Consider the following 22,421-nt stretch of genomic DNA (forward strand, 5'->3'; position numbering starts at 1 on the left):
TATCTGTTAAGGAGCAGCCAATAAAAAGAGGATGAAGACTATGAGCACTGAATGATTATACTGTTTAACATTCTATGCTTTATGATGAATTGATGTTCTTTAAAGGGCTGCATGTTTGGGAAAGGATAATGCGTAATGGTAGCCGCTGTTCATGTAATCAAATATTAACAGAAGCTTTTCCAATGTACCAGACTCTTCAAGAGCTAAACTATTTAATTTGTACTGGGGTCTGCAAATAGCTCTAACAAAACACTTAAAATCTCCCTAAAGCACACTGCTATTTCTGTAATTAGAGCTGTAGCTTTGCCATTGAACTTGTCCACCCCTGTACGAGTACTGGGATCCACCCACAGGTCAGCCAATGCACCTCGTTCCTTGCCTCCAGAAATATCTGCTGATGGAGCAGGGTTTTCGCGTAAAAATGAAACCTGCTCGGAATGAACCCTCAGTAATAGTTACTAAACGTTTGCTGTGAAAATCAAATGGAAAGGCCTAACATGAGGGAAAAAACCTCAGCGCAACCTTGAAACTAAAAACTGCTGAAGTATACCGCAAGTTTGTTTTTTAGTTAATGAAAAATAAAAGGACTAATACTGCTTCAAGTGCACGTTACTAATATTGGCTGAAATAAAATTTAACATTAACATGAGTTGCACAGGGATGGATGCAGCATTTGGGTTGGTACGTAGAGAAAACATTTTCATGAAAGTAATAAATGTTTGTTTCCTTCTCTGTAGAAAGCAGGCATGGGTTTTTGTTCTGCATGTCAGTTTGAGGGTTAAACACTAAAAATGAAGAAAAATATTTAAAATTATGATGTGAGAGCATAAGCGAAGAAGGAGCCTTAATTTGTCCTTCAGAGATTTGCAAAGCTGCCAAAATCTGAACAAAAGGATGTTACTATGAATGAGGAGAGAAACCTCCTCTGCAGAGAGGCGCTCAGCGGAAGATTGTTCTACAAAGTATTATATGCTGCCGCAGTGGAGGATATTTCCTGGGTCACAAAACTGATGTCATTGCTGTTACAAGAACAATAATCTCTTAGAAGCTTCTGTGTGTGTAGAGAGTGACCATACACCCCCATTCCTAGCCAATCAAAAGTAGAGAAAAGCCAGAGTTAGATTCTTCTGTGGGGTGGTCTTTTGGGATTTCGGGTATAATTGAGGTGCCTAGAGGGAGGGGTTTAGGATTTGTTGTTGGATAGACATCTTTGCTGACTTTTTTGGGTGAGATCGGCGCATGTCGTCGGTTTGCTGTTTCTCCTGGGTATCCTGAATCTTCTAGTCTTTGCCTTTTCAATTCTTCTTGAGGGGCCCATGCTGGCTTCCCTGCTAGGAGTTAGTGTTTCCTTATTGGGTTAGTATTAGCCTGATATCTAATTTGCATAATTATTTACAAAAGTATTTTCTCTCTGAAACATTTGTCTCTTCTCCTATCCACTCCTCAAAGCATAATCAGTGACTGAATTTCGTAATTTTTCTCTTCTGATGTTTTTTACTTAGTGACGATCTATGATTGGTGCTCTATTTGATGTTTATGAGCATTCATTCACAGTATTTAGATAAATACTATAAATATACAAATGAGTCTGTTTTTATTAGTGTATTTTTATTCATGAGTATTAATTTGTCTACCCTAGCCAACTTATAAAGATTTCATCGCCATATTTGGTAAAACAGGGAAACATAATAATGGACATTGGTAGGTTGGTATAATTACAAGGAATACAACTATCCCAGCAGGAAGGGACTTGTTGGGTAATGGAAATTGGGCCTTGTCACTGAGCTCTGCTAATACTCCTGAATGCTGATCTGTAGCACCAACATTTATTCCAGCACTGGGACCTACACACAGGTCGGCCATGCACCTTAGACCTGACCTGCAGATTCTCCCTCTATTTTTAAATACTTGTCATTTGGTTAATTACTTTCTTTATTAGTTCATTATTACACAGTCCTTATAACAACATTCTCATTGGGTCATAACTATACACAGTGGGTTTCAGTGGTACATTGTCCATAACCCTTGCCATTACAAGAGACTTACTCCAGGTAAGAAATACTTTAACTAGTTTCTGTTGCACAACATGCGTCCCACCACAGTAACTCACAGGGTCTTCAAAATCGCTATAAACAGCCCCGTATTGCCTCGCCAAGCTCGTCATGCGCCACATGCCCACCTACACTATCATACCGGCAAGTCTCAACCGGCTCACTAATTTCAATGCACCCTCACTACCCGCCTCCTTTAAAAATAATTTTCCAAACTTCCTAAACAGTGTTGGTCAGCAGTGTGTATTGAGTCGGTGACCCTGAGCTGGGAAATGTGTGCCTTTTGAATTACACAAGTTTAGGGGATATGGTACAGTTGAGTTGAGAGAGTTCTGGGAAAATCCTGCTGTGAAATGCCTTTCTCAGTATCTGAAGTATTTCATGGATGTTCCATGTATTCCCTTGTAGGTGAGACAGAGGTTATTGAAGGTGGCAGCAGTGTTTCCAGGAGAGAGGGATGATCAAGCCATGTTGGCCTCGAGGGAAGGGGGTATCAGATTGTTTTTTCATCTGTGTTCTGGATGGCTCAAAGACGCTTTCGGCAAATTGGCAAACTCCGTGAATGGGATGTAACACTTAAATGGCTTTTTTTGTGCCTTTTACCTTTTCTCCACTACTTGGCTGTAGCTAGGGGATCCGGGGGTATACAGACAAAATATTGATTCCAAAATATAGAATTGCAGTAATATGGAAGTGAAAATATAGAATGGACAGAATATAGTCAACAAAAATATTGAATTTAAGGTAAGTAATTTAATATCGATTTTCATAAATATAGAAAGTTAAAATATCGAAGTATATTATATAGGTATTAAATATATCGGATTTTTAATAATATCGAGTTTTTTAAAGTGTTTTGTATGTTAGTACATATGTAAAATTATTTTATAATTTATTTTAAGTAATTAATTTTATGTTATTTAATTTTTGCGTAATTTAATTCTGTAGCGGGTTGTGGGTTTATAGGGGAATAGGGTGCGAAGTAATTTACTTATAATTAATTAAATATTTTTATTTATTTATTGGTATTTATTTTGAATTAACTGTTAATCAATTTTTAATTGGTAATTAAATTTCAAATGGCAATTAATTTGACTTGATTGATAATTATGTTCATTTTATTAATTTATTTTCCGTAGGTGGTTGTGGGTTTATAGGGGAATAGGATGGGAAGTAATTTAATTATAATTAATTAAATATTTTTATTTATTTATTGGTATACATCTTGAATTAATTGTTAAATAATTTTTAATTGTTAATTAATTAAATTTTAATTGGTAATTCATTTTTAATAATTGGTTAATAGATAATTGTTAATTTTATAAATTTATTTCCCGTAGCGGGTGGTGGGTTTATTGGGGAATAGGGTGGGAAGTAATTTAATTGTAATTAATTAAATATTTTAATTTATTTATTGGTATTTATTTTGAATTAGTTGTTAATTAATTTTTAATTGTTAATTAATTTGTATTAATAGGTAATGAATTTTAATAATTTTAATTTTTATTTTTAATTGATTAATTATTATATTATATTAAATTGGTAATTACTTTTATTTATTTTTTTATTGGTATTAATATGTATTTTATTTTTATTAATATATGAAGTATTTACTTTCCCTACTGTTGCACTCACTGGAGTGGGAATAATAATTGTTACCCCTACACTATCCAACCCTTTCCCTACTGTTGCACTCTCTGGAGTGGGAATAGTAATTTGTACCCCTACGCTATCCAACGCTTTCCCTACTGTTGCACTCACTGGAGTGGGAATAGTAATTTTTACCCCTACGCTATCCAACGCTTTTCCTACTGTTACACTCTCTGGAGTGGGAATAGTAATTTTTACCTTTACGCTATCCAACGCTTTCCTTACTGTTGCACCCCCTGGAGTGGGAATCGTAATTTTTACCCCTACGCTATCCAACGCTTTCCCTACTGTTCACTGTCGGGAGTGGGAATAGTCATTTTTACCCCTACGCTATCCAGCACTTTCCCTACTGTTGCACTCACTGGAGTGGAAATAGTAATTTTTACCCCTACGCTATCCAACGTTTACCCTACTGTTGCAGTTGCTGGAGTGGTAATAGTAAATTTCACCCTCCCGCTATCCTACAGTAAAAATATTGTATATTATTAATTAATATTATGTTAATATATATATATATATATATATATATATATATATATATATATGTGTTAAATTCAATTGTATGTTTATTTTTTTAACTTAAATTAATTATTTAATACTTTTAAAGTTATTTAAGTATTTTTAAGTATGTTTAGTTAATTATAGGTATTATTTCATTAATTTTAAATTACTTTTAAGACATTTAAAAAAATTCGATATTTTGACTAACTATATATTTTTTCCCGATATTTTTTATTCGATATTTTTGTATTTACCTGTTTGTAGATAGGACTTCGATATTTTTGCTTTCTATATTTTTACTTCAATATTTTTAGTATTCTATATTTTTGTATTCTATATTTTTTCAGTGATCCGGATCCGGGATTAGAGGTCCAGGACTTTATGGTCCATTGCACTGTTTTATGGTATTCAACTTAATTTAAATGCTTAAAGAGAATGATTTACAAATGTGCTTTTCACATTTCTGTAGATAACTGTACAGAATCGTGTGCTTTATCCAGAGAATACCTCATAGTCTTTAACTTTTCCTTCTTTAACTGAAAGCTTTCTCAGATCATTTACTAAAGTAGATACTTGACTGAAACAAGAGGATTTTGGTTCACAGATTCAGAAGGGTAATCGCCGCCAGTGCCAGACCTCAGAGAGAGATAAAGCAGGTTAACCTCCAGATCAAAGACGGTGAATGGCCACTGCGTAGGCCAGACAGCACAGTCACCATGAGATCTCTTAAAGGAGGGATGCTGTCCAATTTTCTACCATAAAAGGCGAGTTGCTGCCATTCCAATATTTTTGCAGTCTTCAGTGTTTTGCTTCAAGTCTAGAACGAGATCTTAAACAGGTAAAGATTAATGGACCCGAAGCATTCAGAAGCCTTCCTTTACATTTGATTTAGACATACTTATGAACATGAAGCTTACGTCATTACACTACAGTTATCCCACTGCTTTATTATCATTTTTATTGTTAGTCATGTTTATGTCACCTTGTGGGGTTGCTGCCTTTCATTCAAATAACTCTTTACAGTTCATCACTGGCAGGTGAGAACCCCAGTAGTACAAACTGGAATTTAAATAGTGAATGGACCTTTTGCTTCTATCACGTTGTTGGAAATCCTGACCCTGATCTCCAACCAGCATTTGAAGTAACATATATGCATATGATATAATGCTCTGACACTATTGGCTGGCCTATCCGGACAGCTGCATTGTCGTGACATGACCATATATGCGGCCGATCAAATAATCCGAAGCACATTTTAGAGTTTGAATTAGTTGCAGTTTCACCTAGGCCTTCTGCTAAAAGTGCACTCCTTGCTGCTTTTGAAGAAATGCAGTTGGTTGGAGTAATGCTTCAGCAGACCAGCACCAAAGGCTGTGCTGAACTGAGCAAATAAATGCGGAATGCATCAAATGTTTCAAAGAACACATCTACTGCCAGTGGCGGAAATAAGTAACACAAAGACTGTTGCAAACTTACTACAACCAGTTTAGTGGCCAAATCCAATAGATCTCTTATACAGCGAGGCACAATTACAAAACGTTTAGTAGCAGGTCTCATATATTTGATATCGGGCTGTGAATTATTTCTTAAAATAGTGCAAACAAATAGATTGATTTTACATGTAAACCTAACACTGTTATGACCTATCAACTACAGATTTCCAACGTCCACTGCAGAATGTGAACATGTTTTTTTGTGTTATGAATGATGTGCTCCGTGCCACTGCATCACCGAGTATCGGTCAGTCATCTGTAAGTCCTCTATAATCTACATAATAAAATTATAGGTCCTCTTGTTAGAGAAGGTAATCCTATTTTCTATACCAAAATAGTTGGAAAAAGGCAGAAGTGCTGATGATGCATACTGCTTGGCATGAAAGACAAGTAGGTCATGGTTCTACTTATAAGCACATTTGGAACATTCTTTGACATGTGATTAAAATAACTCAAACATGTTGCCCAGCGCTTTTGTGTGTAGTTAGTTCAAATTGTTTTATTAGCATTTAACAGTTGGGGTAAAAGCCAACATAATACTGAAAGGCAGAATATTGTGCTCTTTTTGCCTACTGTTCTGTATCTAACCATGGGGGTTACCGCCTCTTAATGCCCACACACTTTTGTGTCCTATATCATGGTTCTAGTCTTTTTTTGCACTTCGACCTCAACATTTCCAAATTACTGCACAAGAAGAGACAGGAGGGGTCTACTGTGATTCTGCTGTCTACCTTCTGGCCTCACAGGTCCTGGTTCCCCTGCTACAGATGATAGTAACCAGACCAGAATGATTATTTTCTCTGCCTCTGCTTTGATGGTTAGCTATGTCCGTCAGTCAATTGTCCTAGTTCAGTCTGACATTTTTGAGGATGAACTGTTGGAGCTCTTGAGACCTGGTATAGTCAGGGAGGTTGTGGTTCCTTTACAGCTTTCCAGGTGCCCTTTTGCACTTTGTGCATATATGCAACATTGAATGACTTGTACTTGGTGTGAGACTCGCATGCTTTCCCGTTTTGCTTATGACCCTTTTTGTATTTCATGCATGATGCATTTCAGTGTGGCCTGCCAGCATCTTCTTTACATGGCCATCTGGCAGCTACCAGAGCTTATGGAGAGGTGGGTGGTGGTGGTGGGGGGTACGGTTAGCGTCCTAAGAGAGGTATGCCTCTCATCTGATGACTGATTAGAGTTTGCCCGTGCTTGGTCCACTCTGATGCCTTAATGGATTCTTCCTCTTGTCCTTTGGTGCTTGTTGAGTGCTTCATTTAAAATATGTTTCTGTGGCTCCCTTTTAGGTGGCAATGCTTTTTCAAGGTTGACTTCAATTACAGATTCATTGGAAAGATTATTTATCTAGTGATGACCCTTAGGTAGATGCTTCTTTAGTTCATGCTCTTCTGTAGGATACTTGTTTTTAGGTCTCTCGCCTAGCGTTGCAGTGCGCAGCACTACTCGTGCAGCGCTAGATATATAGTATGTGAAAAACGGGGTTTGAAAGCCGACCTAGGAATTGCACATGCTTGTGCGTGTGCTTTTCTTTTTGTGACCCGCTATTGGCCTTTGCATGCATCTTTTTATAAAAGACTGCACGCAGTTGTCCACGCATTGCTCCGCCCATGGCCTATTGGTGTCTATTACGTGCTTGGTGCGCGTAATAGACACCAATAGGCCATGTGGTTTCAATTATCGTGCCCGGACACGGGCGCGATAATTGAAACCGCATGGCTCGCAGTGGCGCCCGCGCAAGCAACACTCGCGGGCTTCTATTTTTTTGGGATTCATTTCACACGGAAGCAACAAAAGCCAAAAGGCTAGGAGTAAACACCAAAGCTATTTTCTTTGCCAGTGCTTGTTTTTATGTCTCAGTTTGAGAAGATATTTGTGCATGGTGGGGTTTACTGGAATTGTTCGTGGTTGATAAGCCTGCTAGTTTAAAGAAGTAAAGTTTTTTTTATGTGTTAATTTTTTTACAGTAACATCCTTTTTATACATCAAGGGAGTGTTGACTTGTTTTTGACAAAGGAAACGTGCTCGCCCCTTTTGGATATAGGTTCTCGCAGATTCGTGGCAACTTTCATCTGATTGAGTCATGCACAGATTGCAATAGATCAGGGTTTTGTACCATCTCTAGCCCCCTCGGCATCAGGACCAGTCCCCTCCACTGCTGCCCACCTCCTCAGCTTCCCCCGTTCCCTCACCCCTCCCTGCGCCACCTCTCCTGCCTTCGCCCGGCCCCTTCCACCCAGGCCCGGCTAACCTCTCAGTATAGCCTGGCCTCTTCCCTCCCAAGCCCAACTCTCCATCACATCCCCTGGAGTTCTCTCTGTCTCCGCCCCCCCAGCGCCCTCCGTCCAAGCCCCCGTTCATCCTCCTGCCCTTTTACCCTATAGACACCCTCCCCACCGAACACCCCCACCCACCCATCTCTCCCCTCCCTGTCTGCTCCACCGTCTCCAGCTGGACGCAGAACCCCCATCCGCAGACCATTTTTCTTCATCCACTGTCCCAAATTCGAAGCCTTGCCCCTCCTCCCCAAGCTGGAGCCCCCACATGACTAGACTGGAGGCCCCTCCCCTCAGGCCGGAGCCACGGACCCCGTGCCGGAACCCTCAATCCCAGGCTTCAGGTACGGGGGTGCGGGGCTCGTTGTGCATGCAGGGGGGGCAGTTGCAGTGCATTTTGGGGGAACAGGATGGACATGGTGCAGTGTGGGAGCTGTTGTGTGGTTTATGAGTGGGACAGGGTTAAGGCATTTGTCTTTGAGAAGGAAGAGACACCCGTGTGTTGATTTGTGTGCGCGTTCCAACGCGAGGTATTGTCTCTGAGACAGACACACTGTGGGGCGCTGCCCTGGGGGTGAGATGTGAAGGGGAGGGAGGGTGCACTGACTATGGGCTGAAAAGACGCTGACCGATGGGGCTCTGTTGGTGACCGGGCAGTGCTGGGGCTGTGACTGACAACGAGATGGAGAGACCTGGCTAAGGGTGCGGGGGTGCCTCCTACCGTAAATGCAAATTGGGGAGAAGAGCTGTGCATAAGGGGCTGCATGAGCAATTTGGGGGTGGGATGTGGGGACGAAGGGGTGTTGTTTATGTCAAGTGAGGTGCTCTGCGGGTGCCTTGTGCGGTATTGGCACGGACGCTGGTCATTTGTGGGGAGCAGGGAGGTGTCACGGTCTGTCCATGGTAGATGTGGTTATGAGAAGCCCCAGTGCTATGGGGTGGGTGGCCAGGTCCGTGGTGGGGGTTGAGAGCTTAATGGGGCAGTGCCACTCGGGTGGACTAGACGGGGTGGTGGTTGGGCTTGTCCAATATGGATAAGACACAAGGTTTTGGGGTGTCAATGGCAGTGGAAAGGCTCCAGGGCTGGGGGACCGCACAGCCCCTGATGGCAAACACCGTCTCCTTCCCAACCCCCCCAGACACCAGTCCTCGCCCACTGAAGTAAAACCACTCGGCGATGCCCAGGGGGGAGCGAAGCTCTGTAAAAAGATTGAGGGGCTACGGACATGGTAAAGGGGTGCAAGCACTGATAGGGACTGGGGGAGTCGTTCTGAGATTGTAGGGGTGTTGTGCACTTTTTATGGGTGTGGATCTGATAATCGCTGGGGGCACTAACTCGGGGTTGGCAGCATAGAATGTTTTACAAGCACTGTGCTTTTTTGGGGGGGTGGATGCAAAAGCACTATGGGAGCGTGGTCTACAGGGGCTCAAACCTGTGTTCAGGTGGGTGCACTGCTTAGGCGGGTGGAGTCCAACGTGGGTGTAATGTGTAGAGTGTGGAAATGCTGCCTGTGAGTGGGCAATGCCCATGGTGGGGGCGCCGCAGTGGGGCCGTGTCCATTGGAGAGGGACTGCTGCTGGTGGTGTGTGTGTATGTGGTGGGGGGTGAGGGGGGGCGGCAGCACATCATCACTGGGCAGTCTTCATAGGTGCTGCCGAGTGGGCGGACGTAGTCACCTGTGTGGCTTGAGGGCTCTCCATGATTGTAAACATTTGTGCACATGTAGTAGATTGTGCATATCTAGTGCTTGGAATGGAATCGCGGGTGTGCATGCGCCCTCTGTCAGAGTCCCTGCTCGCTTCTGAGAAGCGCCGGTACCCTCCCTTTAACCCCTCCCCTGCTGGTGACGGAACCACTCCGTCATCAGCTGCGGTTGCGCTGTGCTGATGAAGGAGCGGTTCCGTCACGGCCCGCTCGGAGCGCCTGCGCGGCGCGGATTCTGCGCCTGCGCTGAGCGTTCCATTGAGCAGGTGGGGCCGTGACGGAACCGCTCCGTCATAAGCACAGCGCAACCGCGGCTGGTGACGGAACGGTTCCGTCACCAGCAGGCCGCCCCGCCCCCTTAGCACTGCGGCGGAATAGCTGCCGCAGTGAAGGGGTTAAAAGTGCTTCACCTCTGCTGAGCAGTGCGCGCGGCTCCCCCGCTCAAGATGAAACACAAATGCTGGTCCTTGGTACCTGACTGTACCGGCCCCTCTGAAGCACTGTGTGTCGTGCGCCCGCTGGCCGGCTGTGCTGGGGCATCTCTCTCTTTGCACTTATCGTCGCTACTGCAGGGCCTTAAACTGCAGTAAGCCGATGCGTGTGCTCGGTGGCAGGAAGTGGTCTGTGGTGGTAGTAATGTGTGCCTAGCACTGACCCTGGTGTGGGTGCAGTGTGTCGGCCCTTTAGTAGCACGAGGTGGTCTGTGGTGGTAGGAATGTGTGCCTAGCACAGACCCTGGTGTAGGTGCAGTGTGTCGGTCCTTCAGTGGCAGGGGCTGGTCTGTGGTGGTAGGAATGTGTGCTATGCACAGGCCCTGGTGTGGGTGCAGCGTGTCGGCCCTCCAGTGGTACAAGGTGGTCTGTGGTGGTAGTAATGTGTGCCTAGCACAGTCTCTGCTGTGGGTGCAGTCTGTCGGTCCTTAAGTGTCAGGGGGTGGTCTGTGGTGGTAGGAATGTGTGCTAGGCACAGGCCCTGGTGTGGGTGCAGCATGTCGGTCCTTCAGTGGCAGGGGGTGGTGTCATAGTAATGTGTGCTAAGCACAGAGCCTGGTGTGGGTGCAGTGTGTCGGACCTTCAGTGGCAAGGAGTGGTCTGTAGTGGTAGTAATGTGTGCCTAGCACAGACCCTGGTGTGGGTGCAGTGTGTCGGCCCTTTAGTGGCACGAGGTGGTCTGTGGTGGTAGTAATGTGTGCCTAGCACAGACCCTGGTGTGGGTGCAGTGTGTCGGCCCTTTAGTGGCACGAGATGGTCTGTGGTGGTAGTAATGTGTGCTTAGCACAGACCCTGGTGTAAGTGCAGTGTGACAGCCCTTTAGTGGCACAAGGTGGTCTGTGGTGGTAGTAATGTGTGCTAAGCACAGACCCTGGTGTGGGTGCAGCGAGTCGGCCCTCCAGTGGTACGAGGTGGTCTGTGGTAGTAGCAATGCATGCTGAACACTGACCCTGGTGCGGGTGCAGGGTGTCGGCCCTCAAGTGGCAGGGGGTGGTCTGTGGTGGTAGTAATGCATGCTGAACACTGACCCTAGTGTGGGCGCTACGTGTCGGCCCTTCAGTGGCAGGCAGTGGTTCATGATGGTTGTAATGCATGCTGAACACTGACCCTGGTGTGGGTGCAGCGTGGCGGCCCTCCAGTGGCAGGGGGTGGCCTGTGGTGGTAGGAATGCATGCTGAACACAGACCATGGTGTGGGTGCAGCATGTCGGCCCTCCAGTGGTACGAGGTGGTAGTAATGTGTGCCTAGCGCAGACCCTGGTGTGGGTGCAGTGTGTCGGACCTTCAGCGCAAGTGGTGGTAGGAATGTGTGCGAGGCACAGGCCCTGGTGTGGGTGCAGCGTGTCGGCCCTCCAGTGATACAAGGTGGTCTGTTGTGGTAGTAATGTGTGCCTAGCACAGACCCTGGTGTGGGTGCAGCGTGTCGGCCCTTCAGTGGTACGAGGTGGTCTGTGGTGGTAGTAATGTGTGCATAGCACAGACCCTGGTGTGGGTGCAGTGTGTTGGTCCTTCAGTGGTTGGGGGTGGTCTGTGGTGGTAGGAATGTGTGCTAGGCACAGGCCCTGGTGTGGGTGCAGCGTGTCGGCTCTTCAGTGGTATAAGGTGGTCTGTGGTGGTAGTAATGCATGTTGAACACAGACCCTGGTGTGGGTGCAGTGTGTCAGCCCTCCAGTGGCAGGGGGTGGTTTGTGATGGTAGCAATGCATGCTGAACACAGGCCCTGGTGTGGGTGCAGCGTCGGCCCTCCAGAGGCAGGGGGTGGTCTGTGGTGGTATTAATGCGTGCCTAGCACAGACCCTGGTGTGAGTGCAGTGTGTCGGCCCTTTAGTAGCACGAGGTGGTCTGTGGTGGTAGTAATGTGTGCATAGCACAGACCCTGGTGTGGGTGCAGTGTGTCGGTCCTTCAGTGGTAGGGGGTGGTCTGTGGTGGTAGGAATGTGTGCTAGGCACAGGCCCTGGTGTGGGTGCAGCGTGTCGGCTCTTCAGTGGTATAAGGTGGTCTGTGGTGGTAGTAATGCATGTTGAACACAGACCCTGGTGTGGGTGCAGTGTGTCAGCCCTCCAGTGGCAGGGGCTGGTTTATGATGGTAGCAATGCATGCTGAACACAGGCCCTGGTGTGGGTACAGCGTCGGCCCTCCAGAGGCAGGGGGTGGTCTGTGGTGGTATTAATGCGTGCCTAGCACAGACCCTGGTGTGAGTGCAGTGTGTCGGTCCTTCAGTGGTAGGGGTGGTCTGTGGTGGTAGGAATGTGTGCTAGGCACACATTTGGTGTGGGTGTAGTGTGTCGGCTCTCTCCTGTGGTACGAGGTGGCCTGGGGTGGTAGTGCTGTGATAAATGCTGGACCTTCTGTGTCTGCAATGAGGATGCCTGTGTGAGGAGTGTGTCGGGAAATAAGACGCATTGAACAGCCAGCCTTAATGACAAAGCCAAAGGGCTCGGCTCTGGTATAATGCTTGCACAGAGAGGCCCAACGCAGAGTAACCAGTTCACGTGGAGGAGAAGGGTCAAATAATACACCCCCACCCCCATCCAACCCTAAAAGGTCCTCTCTGGAATGGATTTCTCCAGCAAGCCACAGCAACCGCCCAACCCATCCTTGACGCAGCCTCGGGGAAAGCCCAAAATGTAGCACACCGCCATCACTGTCGCAACTTGGGCATGGACTGTCACAGGCTGCCTATGTATGTATGACCAAAAAGCTGTGTACAAATCACACTCGCACGGAAAGCAGTAACACAAACTACCCCTTACAGGGATACTGTCTTTACCGCTTCCCTTTCCCCTTCCCCTTTTCGCTTCCCTTGCCTCTACTGAGAGCTGTGTGTCTTGACATGCAGCGCATCTGGCTTACAAGGTCACAGTCTTTAAAATGAAGACTACATGCTGCAAGTTGCTTATTTTATGGGCATAAAGAATAGCAGTCCTTGACATTTCAGCACCTTTGTTAAAAGGATTAGATTTTCTGCTTCAAGGGAGTAGAGGACGTGTTCTAAATACCTGCAACCCTGAAGAAATATTAATAAGCATTTGCAATGCAATAGGTCTCGCATTACTGAATGTTTGAGCTATTGGTGTGGCATTAGTATTAGCAATGCCAACAGCCCAAACTTTAATAATGCGAGACCTATTGCATTGCAAATGCTTGTTTTTTTCCCAGCAGCATCCTCATAAATCCGAAGCTTCACGATGGGGCATACCGTTACATCTGTGCCAGGTAACTTACCCGAGGAAGCAGTGTGCAGTTATGAGAAGGCAGTGCATTCCTGCTGTCCACGCTCAGCATGTGGTGAGCCCGCGTGGCTTTTTTCACGGGTTCAATGTTGAGGAAGAAGTCTCTCACTTCGCTGCTCAGACTATGTCGGCATTGTCTAAGTCACCCAGTGGGGTGATCCACAGTTTACACAAAGCATTGACCTTAAAGAGCGGCGGTTAAGGCAGAGAGACTCACAGGGGAAGGAAGATGTCAAACCTGGGATTCTTGTGGTACTGGCAAGTTGCCTTATCTCTTTAGATATAGGTGTGGTTAACCTTAAATATAATCCTTCATAAGATGATGGCTATTCCGGTGATTGTTTCCTGAAGTTCACAATCCAAGATGAAGCTTATCTATTTCATGTTATGCAATTTCCTTATTAGGCCATGTATGACGCACTAATAAAGGGATGGATGATCACAAGTCATTTCTTCTATTCTTTTTTTATTATTCTGCTCTCACTTGTTGCTGGGTTCATATCTGCATCTCTCGTTCTGAAAGACCTTTGTTGGGCTCCTTCTCAAACCTGGTTCAGGGCAGATTCGGTTCCTTTTTTTTCAATACTTGCATTAATTCTTCATATTGAATCAAGAGCTATCGCGATATTCAAGGAGGTGTTTTCTGCTCGTTATGACTTCTTCCTCTGAAGGATATTTAAAAATAACATCACATACATGCGTATGTTATCCTTAAGTGCGATTGGATAGCCTTTGCACCATGACTAGTGAACTGAGCAGTTACTTTTGGATGTTAGAGCTCTGTGCTTGGGCACCATGGGGTGTGGTGGGGTGTACCCTTAAGGGTTCAGCTGTTGTGTTGTGGTGTGACATCCTATAGACTACACGACTCCGTTAGGGCAGCTTGACTTTTCTCAGTCACTTATTGTAGTCTATGTCAACGGAACATATCACCTGGGGATAAACCATCTATCAACTCAAGGCTCCAACCCTCCACTCCAATGAGTAGGTCAGCTGCTCAAGGTAGGGTGTCACATTATTTTCTGTATCTCTGAAACATTTCTAGGAAGACAAACTAGTTCATCCCCATTGCAATTCAATTTCTTTTTTATATACCCCAACTTCCTTCGGTTCACCTTGATCTTTTATTTACTTTTTAATCTCCAACATTTATTAAGGTGGGCATCCTTTATGTGGAAATGAACCTTTTTAGGGGCTCGCTGGTGCAGGGGTTCACCCTTATCTGTCCACTGGTTCTTACACCAAGAAAGAAGAGATTGGCATGGCAGCTGTAATATCAAGAAAAATGATTTATTCACCTCTCATGAATGAGACTATGTCAATACAGTACCCTCAGGCCACTGTAGGAGGTAGGCCATAGAATACAGAAACCAAGGATATTATATACCCTATTTACCGCTGAGTAAGCATGGAGACTCAAAGAGGAGCAACAGGCATATTTACGAATAGTTATTGACCAACATGGGCATACAAACATTGCTTGATCAACAAAGTGGGAGGGGAGACATTTCTGCTTACATTAGTTAAAACAGCCTGACAGTTGCAGACTAAGACAGGTGCATTCTAGCAGCTACAGGCCTTTCTGAGCGTGCGCAGTGCTCTGGCTCAGTACTGAAAGAGTTCACTACAGTTGATGACTCAAGCAGAATAGAAAAACAGGCAACAGTGAAGACGGAAGAAGTACATGGATAACTAAAATGGATGCCGCAAACAAAATGGCTTCAGCTTATGCAAACGGTAATTTCTGTGATTTCCACATTTTTATTCTCTACTGTTACCATAACAGATATTGGTGATATAATGCACTTTTTATTGTAAATAAATAACAACCATAACTGATCTTCACTTTTTCTTTTTCTAAAATAAATATTTTGATTTTGCAGAACCAGCAATGCATGTGGGGAGGCTTCTAAACATGATGATATAGATGGCCTAATCAAAGATATTTTTGAAGATGTGACCTTCGATGACGAAAAGGTGGTGAGTACAGTGGATATGCATTTTGCTTATTGATGATGCTTGGGTCTGCTCCACAGATTTGCATCAGTAAATGTAGAACATCTTTTGTGTGCACTTTGACATAGTTGTGCCATTCCAGCTCCTTCAAACTTCAAGAATAACTTCCAAACAAATTACTTTAAAATATTTTCTGACCAATGATCCAATACTTTGTTGAAAGTTGGACTGAGACCGTCAACATTATCGGCGCCCTCTTGCTCTCCTTAACCTTTTTGTGCGCGTAAAACAGCCGCCATTTTGAACACCATGGCTTCCCTGCTCCCGCCGAGAGCCAGCGCGCCTCTCTCCCACTCCTAGCTTCGCCGGCATCCCCCGCATACTGACAACCCCCCTGCCTGCACCTGCCGCGAATCATAAAACCCCTCTTCAAGCGCTGCTCTGCGCCAGGCCCTCGTCCTGTTCCCAGCGCGACACCTCCCTTCTTCCCATTTATGATCCCCGGCCCTTTGATGCAAACCCCTTTTCCCCGTGTGCCCGTTTGTCTTCCTCGTTCCCAGGCCGAAACCCAGCTCTGCCGATACTGTTCCTTGCCCCTCCCCGTGCAATAGAAAGTTTCCCCCCCAGCAAGGGATCCCCGGGTTGATCAAAGCCCCCCGCCCTACGAGATCCGATCAAACCCCACACACTCCGTGAATCGGCGGAATATCCAGCTGCGCGATGATCATCACCTGTTGTGAACGGGGCGGGGACTCCCACTGTAACCTTGCGTGGGAACGGGCTGGGAAGGGGGGATTCGGAGGATGTCTTTCCGTACATCAAAGTATCGACGAGAATGTGTTACATGCAATAAAAAGATAAACTTGTGTATAAGAGGCCAGGCCTCAGGGATGCAGTTAGAGCACCTCAGAACGATACCTTCTGTCCGTTTCGTTGTGTTCTCCTCCGGAGAGAATAAAAAAACCTTGTTTCCTGCCTTCCAGTCTCCAGCGCCTGCCTCTTCAATAGTTTAACTTCTTTGTGGGTTCAAGAGGCGACACCGCCGGGCAAATACTTAAGGATCTTATATTCTGGTTGGTAGTGCCCCCCAATTATTTTCTACAATTGGCGTCCCAAGCGTGGGGCCCATCAGCGACCCATGGATCCAGTGGGAGAGGTCCTGACGACAAAGTGAACGACTGCAACGATCGGGAACGCGTCTGTCCGATAGACCCTCGTCTGACAGCCGATCATCCGAACTTCACTGGTTCCGAACAGACCTCTCTCGAGTGATCTACGGTCCTGACTGGGAACCATCAGGAGTGCCGCGAGGATAACGGAGAAGAGAGGACGATCGGGCGCTGGATTCGGAAGACAGGAAACTGTCCATGCGGTCCGGGTAAGGTCGTGTAACCACGACAAGTCACGAAATAATTGCTTGATTGCTTGTTTGTTTAAAAATACTAGTATTGCTCTTTTTATTTATTTGGAGATTCACTGTCTGCAAACGGAGAAACAACGGGCTCTCTCTTTGCAAGCAGTGGAGGATAGGTAGGGCAGCAGCCGTGCTTATTTTTTTTCCCCCACTCAATAATCACTTGAAACTGAACTGTTGTTCGCAAAACTTTTGTTTCCTGGAGATTCCCTGTCTGCAAACAGGGAAGAGACCACCCTTTTTGCAGATAGTGAAAAGGGTAGGTAACGCAGATCTTTGCGGACCTACTCATTCTCCCCATTGTTATTTATTGGTCTTTTGTTATTTTGATCCATGAGGTATTCACTGCCTGCAAACAACGTAGAATAGAAATATTCTGTCCAGTCTTTGCACCTAGTGATAAGATAGGCAGTGCTGACTTTTTAGTCCCTCGTTACGAGCCGTCATGTCTGTCTTCTCCCCACTGATTAGTAGCCTGTTTAGCCCGGACCGCCTATTAGAGATGGACCATCCAGCCCCACTGGAAGGCACCCCTAATAAGGACATGTTCATGAAGCATGGATTGACCGCTATAGCCTATAGTAAACTATGGCATAAATATACAAAAAAGGGTCAAGAAAGTCAATGGCCCCTGATAGGATCCTTCGATGATGATAAAATAAAAACGCTAGAAACTGCCCTGGGTAAAAACAAGACAACACCTACTATGCTTGACAGCTTCGGCATGTGGCGAAAAGAAACTGAACAACGTAAAAAGAAAACTGAGAGTAGGTTGGAAAAAGAGCTGCGAAAAGCAGCCCACCTAGCTGCTCAGAAACTAGAAAAAGAGATAAAAGAAAGAGAGAAAGCTAAACAGAAACTAGAAATGGAAACGCCAAGCCAGTGTCCGGTTAGAACCCCCTCCATGCTCTACCCTGATTTACCCTCGAAACGACAAGCCAATGAGGACCTGCTGTTAGGTCCTCCTATCATCTACATGCCCCCTCCATATGCCCCTTCTCAACCCGTGGCGCAGCACGCGCCACCCCCAGGTACAAACGAAGGTACCGCCACAGCGTCGGCCCCAATGGCCTCTGTGCCAGCCGAACCCCTTGTATTAAAACCCGCATCAACAACGACGTTAGACGACCATGAGACTCGAGGGGCTGGCCCTGCAAGAACAAACAGACTAGACAAAGATGAGCGAGCGGGGATCGACAAAATAGCAAGGACACTGGTAGAAAGGAAGGATGATGAAGAGTACATCACAGATATGTTCAGCTCGTATACAGGGAGTCACAGACGACATTTTACCGTACGACTGTGTTATCATGTCTTGAATGCATACGAGGACCGATATCGAGACAAAGGTCCCGAGAGCCTAAGGACTCTGTACCGGAAGGTCGATATCGGGGATGAGGGCGAGTGTGATGTGTCGGACCTCCTTACGCGTACGCTTGAGGTTTTCCGCCACCTCACTGAACAAAAGCCGGGAGCTAAATCCGCAGCCTCCGTAGTGACCGAACCACAAACCGAGCAATCTAACACCATGATGCCGATACGTGAGGCTGCCCCTTACTGGGTTCCTCCTCGAGGTACAGGGACTCACGATGATGCAAACAACCAAGATGCGAAGGGAAGGGTAGTGTACAACTGGGTCTACCAGCCATGGGACCGGCAAGAGATACTGACATTCCGGAAATCTCTACCCGACCTACGTAAAAACCCCACTGCCTTCTATACTGAATTGGGTACAGCCCTGGGTTCAACGATCATGACCCTGGCTGACATCGACTTGTTCTTCGGGTTATGTCTACCAGCTGATGTGTGGAAGCAAATCCGGAAAGTCGACCACCTTGAGCTGTTTGGACATACCTGGTCACAACTCGATGACCTGGACAAACAACGGGGACCAGGACAAAAGCCGTTGAAATCCATTCTAGACCTCCCAGATAAAATCGTAGAGAAATTAAAAACCCTAATCCCAGAAAAGAAAGTGGACTGGTCGATAGTAACAGCCTGTCGCCAAAAACCCCAGGAGGATGTATCGGAATACTTCTCCCGGTTTGAAACGGTGTTCTCCGATTACAGCGGCCAGGACATGACCACTGCAACCGGACACCATCTGTTTGTCCAGAATTATGTTAAGGGCCTATCATCGGAAATCTCCCAGAAACTACAGGCCAGCGAGAGTAGTTGGGCAGCCTCCAAACCTACAGCGATTCTCCAAATGGCCCAATATTATGAGCATCAGAAAAATGAAAACGATAGGGCGACAGAGAAAAAGAAGAAGGACTTAAAAGAGAGGGTGATGATTGCCAAACTGCAAGGGGTGACTATAGGACGAGACCAATACCGGGGAAACTACCAGACAAACGTCCCTAAGACTACATTTCCCCAGGACCGCACTGTGACTTCCTACAGTGGACGCACAGACCTTAGAGAAGACCAGTGCGCTTTCTGCAAAGGGACTGGCCATTGGAAATCCCAGTGCCCAGTTCTTCTGGAAATGATCAGAAACAAAGACCCCAGGGATGTAGCAAACGGACCGAGACCTAAGGGACAACAACGAGGGCCCCCAAATGACGCGACTAATGACAGATCAAGCAGACCAAATACGTTCGATCGACCCCGACAGAACCAATATCAACAATCTGACTATGACGACGCTCACACCTTCGCATAGGACAGCCAAGGGCGAGGGAGGGATCCAGTCGAGCTCTATGTTGACCAGCAGGGCCCTTACGTCACTGCTAAGGTCCTGGGTACCAAGTCTCCATTTCTGGTAGACACTGGCGCAACACGTAGTGCGTTATCTAAACGACTGATTCCAAGGGCACCCTTGTCTGGCTCACTCATAACATCGACAGGTTTCGATGGAACGCCCTCCACCAACCCTTTGTCTGCCCCGATTCTCTTTGACGTAGAAAACAACACCACCGACACCACGTTCTTGCTTTCCTCCAATAGCCCTGACGCCATTATGGGACTTGACTTACTGAAACACTTCCGAGCGACGATTAGGTGTTCTCAAGATGGAGTTCGAGTGTTTCTTTACGACAACCCCGTTCTGCTTAGACATTGCTCTCCCCGACACATGTTTTCCATCACCGACGTTGACGCGTCCCTGCTTGACACTCTACCTCCGTATCTGTGGGCCAAAGCGGATTCGGACGTAGGGCGTATGTTAATTGACCCAGTGCACATTACTGTCCGACCAGACGCAACACTCCCAAAACTCCCACAATATCGGATATCGCCAGAGGGCGAGAAGGCATTGGTAATGATTATCCAGTCACTGATAGACGCAGGAGTGGTAGAGGAAGTGGTTAGCAACGTTTGCAACAGCCCTATCTTGCCCATTATCAAGAAGCAGGGAGAGGGAGATGAGAAAGCATACCGTTTCATCATCGACCTCCGAGAGATCAATAAAGTGGTGGTACCCCAGTACCCTGTGGTCTCAGACATCACCACCATCCTGACCTTGATTCCATCCACTGCCACCACCTTTTCCGTCATCGACCTCAAAAACGCATTCTTCTCCATCCCCATCCACCCAGACAGCCGATATCTCTTCGGCTTTACCCTAAAAGCCCGCTCATATAGGTTTTGCCGAGCGCCTCAAGGCTACACGGAAAGCCCTAGCATCTACAGCCAGGCCCTCAAAAGACAACTAGACCAAGTCCAGTTACCCGACGGGGTGGTGTTGGTACAATATGTCGATGACATCCTTTTGGCAGCCGACACCACCCCTCTAGCGGTTACCGCCACCATTCAACTCTTGCACTTCCTTGCGGAAAATGGCCACAAGGTCTCCAAGAAGAAGTTGCAATTCTGCCTACCCCAGGTCACTTACCTAGGCCACCTTTTGTCCAAAGATGGAAGAAAACTCACCCCTGATCGAATCCAAACCATTCTAGATACCCCTGTCCCTAAAACCCAGAAGCAGGTTCGCTCCCTATTAGGCCTCACCTCCTTCTGCCGACAATGGTTACCAAACTTCAGCCTCGTTGTAAAACCACTGCTTTCTCTGCTAAACAAAGACGTCCCTTTCCCACTCCCTTGGACTCCCGAGTGTCAAACTTCCTTCACAGAACTGCGAGATGCCCTTTGCTCAGCCCCTGTCCTGGGTACCCCTGATTACAGAAAGCCCTTCTCCCTTTACACTCACGAAAGGGAGGGGTGCGCTTTATCTGTCCTGACCCAGGCCATCGGCCCTAAGCAACGACCGTGCGCTTACTTCTCTGCCACTCTTGACCCTGTCGCCAGAGCCTTGCCTGCCTGCCTTCGAGCTGTAGCTGCTGCTGCAATCTCTATCCGACAGAGTGAGGGGATTGTACTCTCGAATTCCCTCACGGTACTGGTACCCCATGCAGTCGACACCCTCCTGAACCAAACCAAGACGCAACATCTGACGAGTGCACGACTGACTGGATACGAACTGACCTTGCTTGCCCCCCATATCACCCTGAAAAGATGCACCACACTGAACCCAGCAACTCTGTTACCCTTGCCAGAGAACGATCCCAATGTGCACCCCGTACATGACTGCGTGACTCTTACGGACGAACAGACCAGGAGTAGGGTCGATCTCAGAGACACGGCTTTCCCTGACCCCGACGGGGAGCTGTGGGTGGACGGTTCTTGCATCAAACTCCCCGATGGTACCACTTCCGCTGCCTATGCAGTCACCACGGCTCGAACTGTAGTAGAAACAGCCCGCATCGCCCAGCGATCTGCCCAGGCAGCGGAACTGATTGCTTTGACGCGAGCCTGCATCCTGGCAACAGGGACCACAGCGAACATTTACACCGACAGCCAGTATGCCTTCGGGGTGGTTCACCATTTTGGGCTCCTCTGGAGGGAGAGAGGATTCTTGACCTCACACGGCACACCCATTTTGCACGGGGATCTAGTCTCCGCCTTAATTGAAGCTGTCCTCCTCCCCAACAAACTTGCCGTTATCAAATGCCAGGCACACAAGAAAGTGACAGACATTATTGGACAGGGAAATGCACTAGCCGACATCACCGCCCGAACGACAGCTGAAAATAGAACGACAACACATATGTACGTGACCAGGTCACAAGCAGAAAACTGGACTGACGCCAAGGACACGATTAGAGACATACAAACGACTAGCACACAACACGAATTGACTGAATGGACACGGGTGGGATTGAAAGACGATGAAGGCTGCTGGCGGACAAAAGACACGAACAGATGGTTGCTACCTGATTCGTACTTGATTCCCATATTAACCATGGCACACTCCCCTGCCCACATAGGATCAGCCCCCATGATCGAACTTGTCTCCAGGGTTTGGCACAATGACAAGATCCCAGATTCCGCCAAACGCCTGGTCCAACAATGCTTAATATGCCTACAACACAACCCCGGGAAAGGAACTGTAGTACCCCGGGGGGGATTTGGGGTCCCAAACCACCCATTTGAAGTCCTGCAGATGGACTACATCCAGCTAGACAGATGCCAAGGCCTGAAATATGTACTCGTCGTGGTGTGCGCATTTAGCAAGTGGGTGGAAGCATATCCAACCCGTGACAACACCGCTGTGGCCACTGCAAAGGTTCTGTTAAAGGAGTTTTTCCCCCGTTATGGCCTCTGTCGTGTTTTATGGAGTGATAATGGCCCCCACTTTATAGCCA

At 46.7% G+C, this 22,421-nt stretch overlaps 1 protein-coding gene across 1 annotated transcript in view; it reads left to right on the plus strand.

Annotated features, from left to right (window-relative positions):
• CFAP418 (cilia and flagella associated protein 418) overlaps positions 1-22,421 on the plus strand; it is a 204,683-nt gene that overhangs the window by 78,654 nt on the left and 103,608 nt on the right. Inside the window, exon 2 of the mRNA XM_078687004.1 lies at positions 15,290-15,386. Coding sequence (XP_078543130.1) covers positions 15,290-15,386 — 97 coding nt within the window. The remainder of the gene's footprint in view (positions 1-15,289; positions 15,387-22,421) is intronic.

The sequence above is a fragment of the Lissotriton helveticus genome, chromosome 4_1, assembly GCF_964261635.1.
Source record: "Lissotriton helveticus chromosome 4_1, aLisHel1.1, whole genome shotgun sequence".
Lineage (NCBI taxonomy): Eukaryota > Metazoa > Chordata > Amphibia > Caudata > Salamandridae > Lissotriton > Lissotriton helveticus.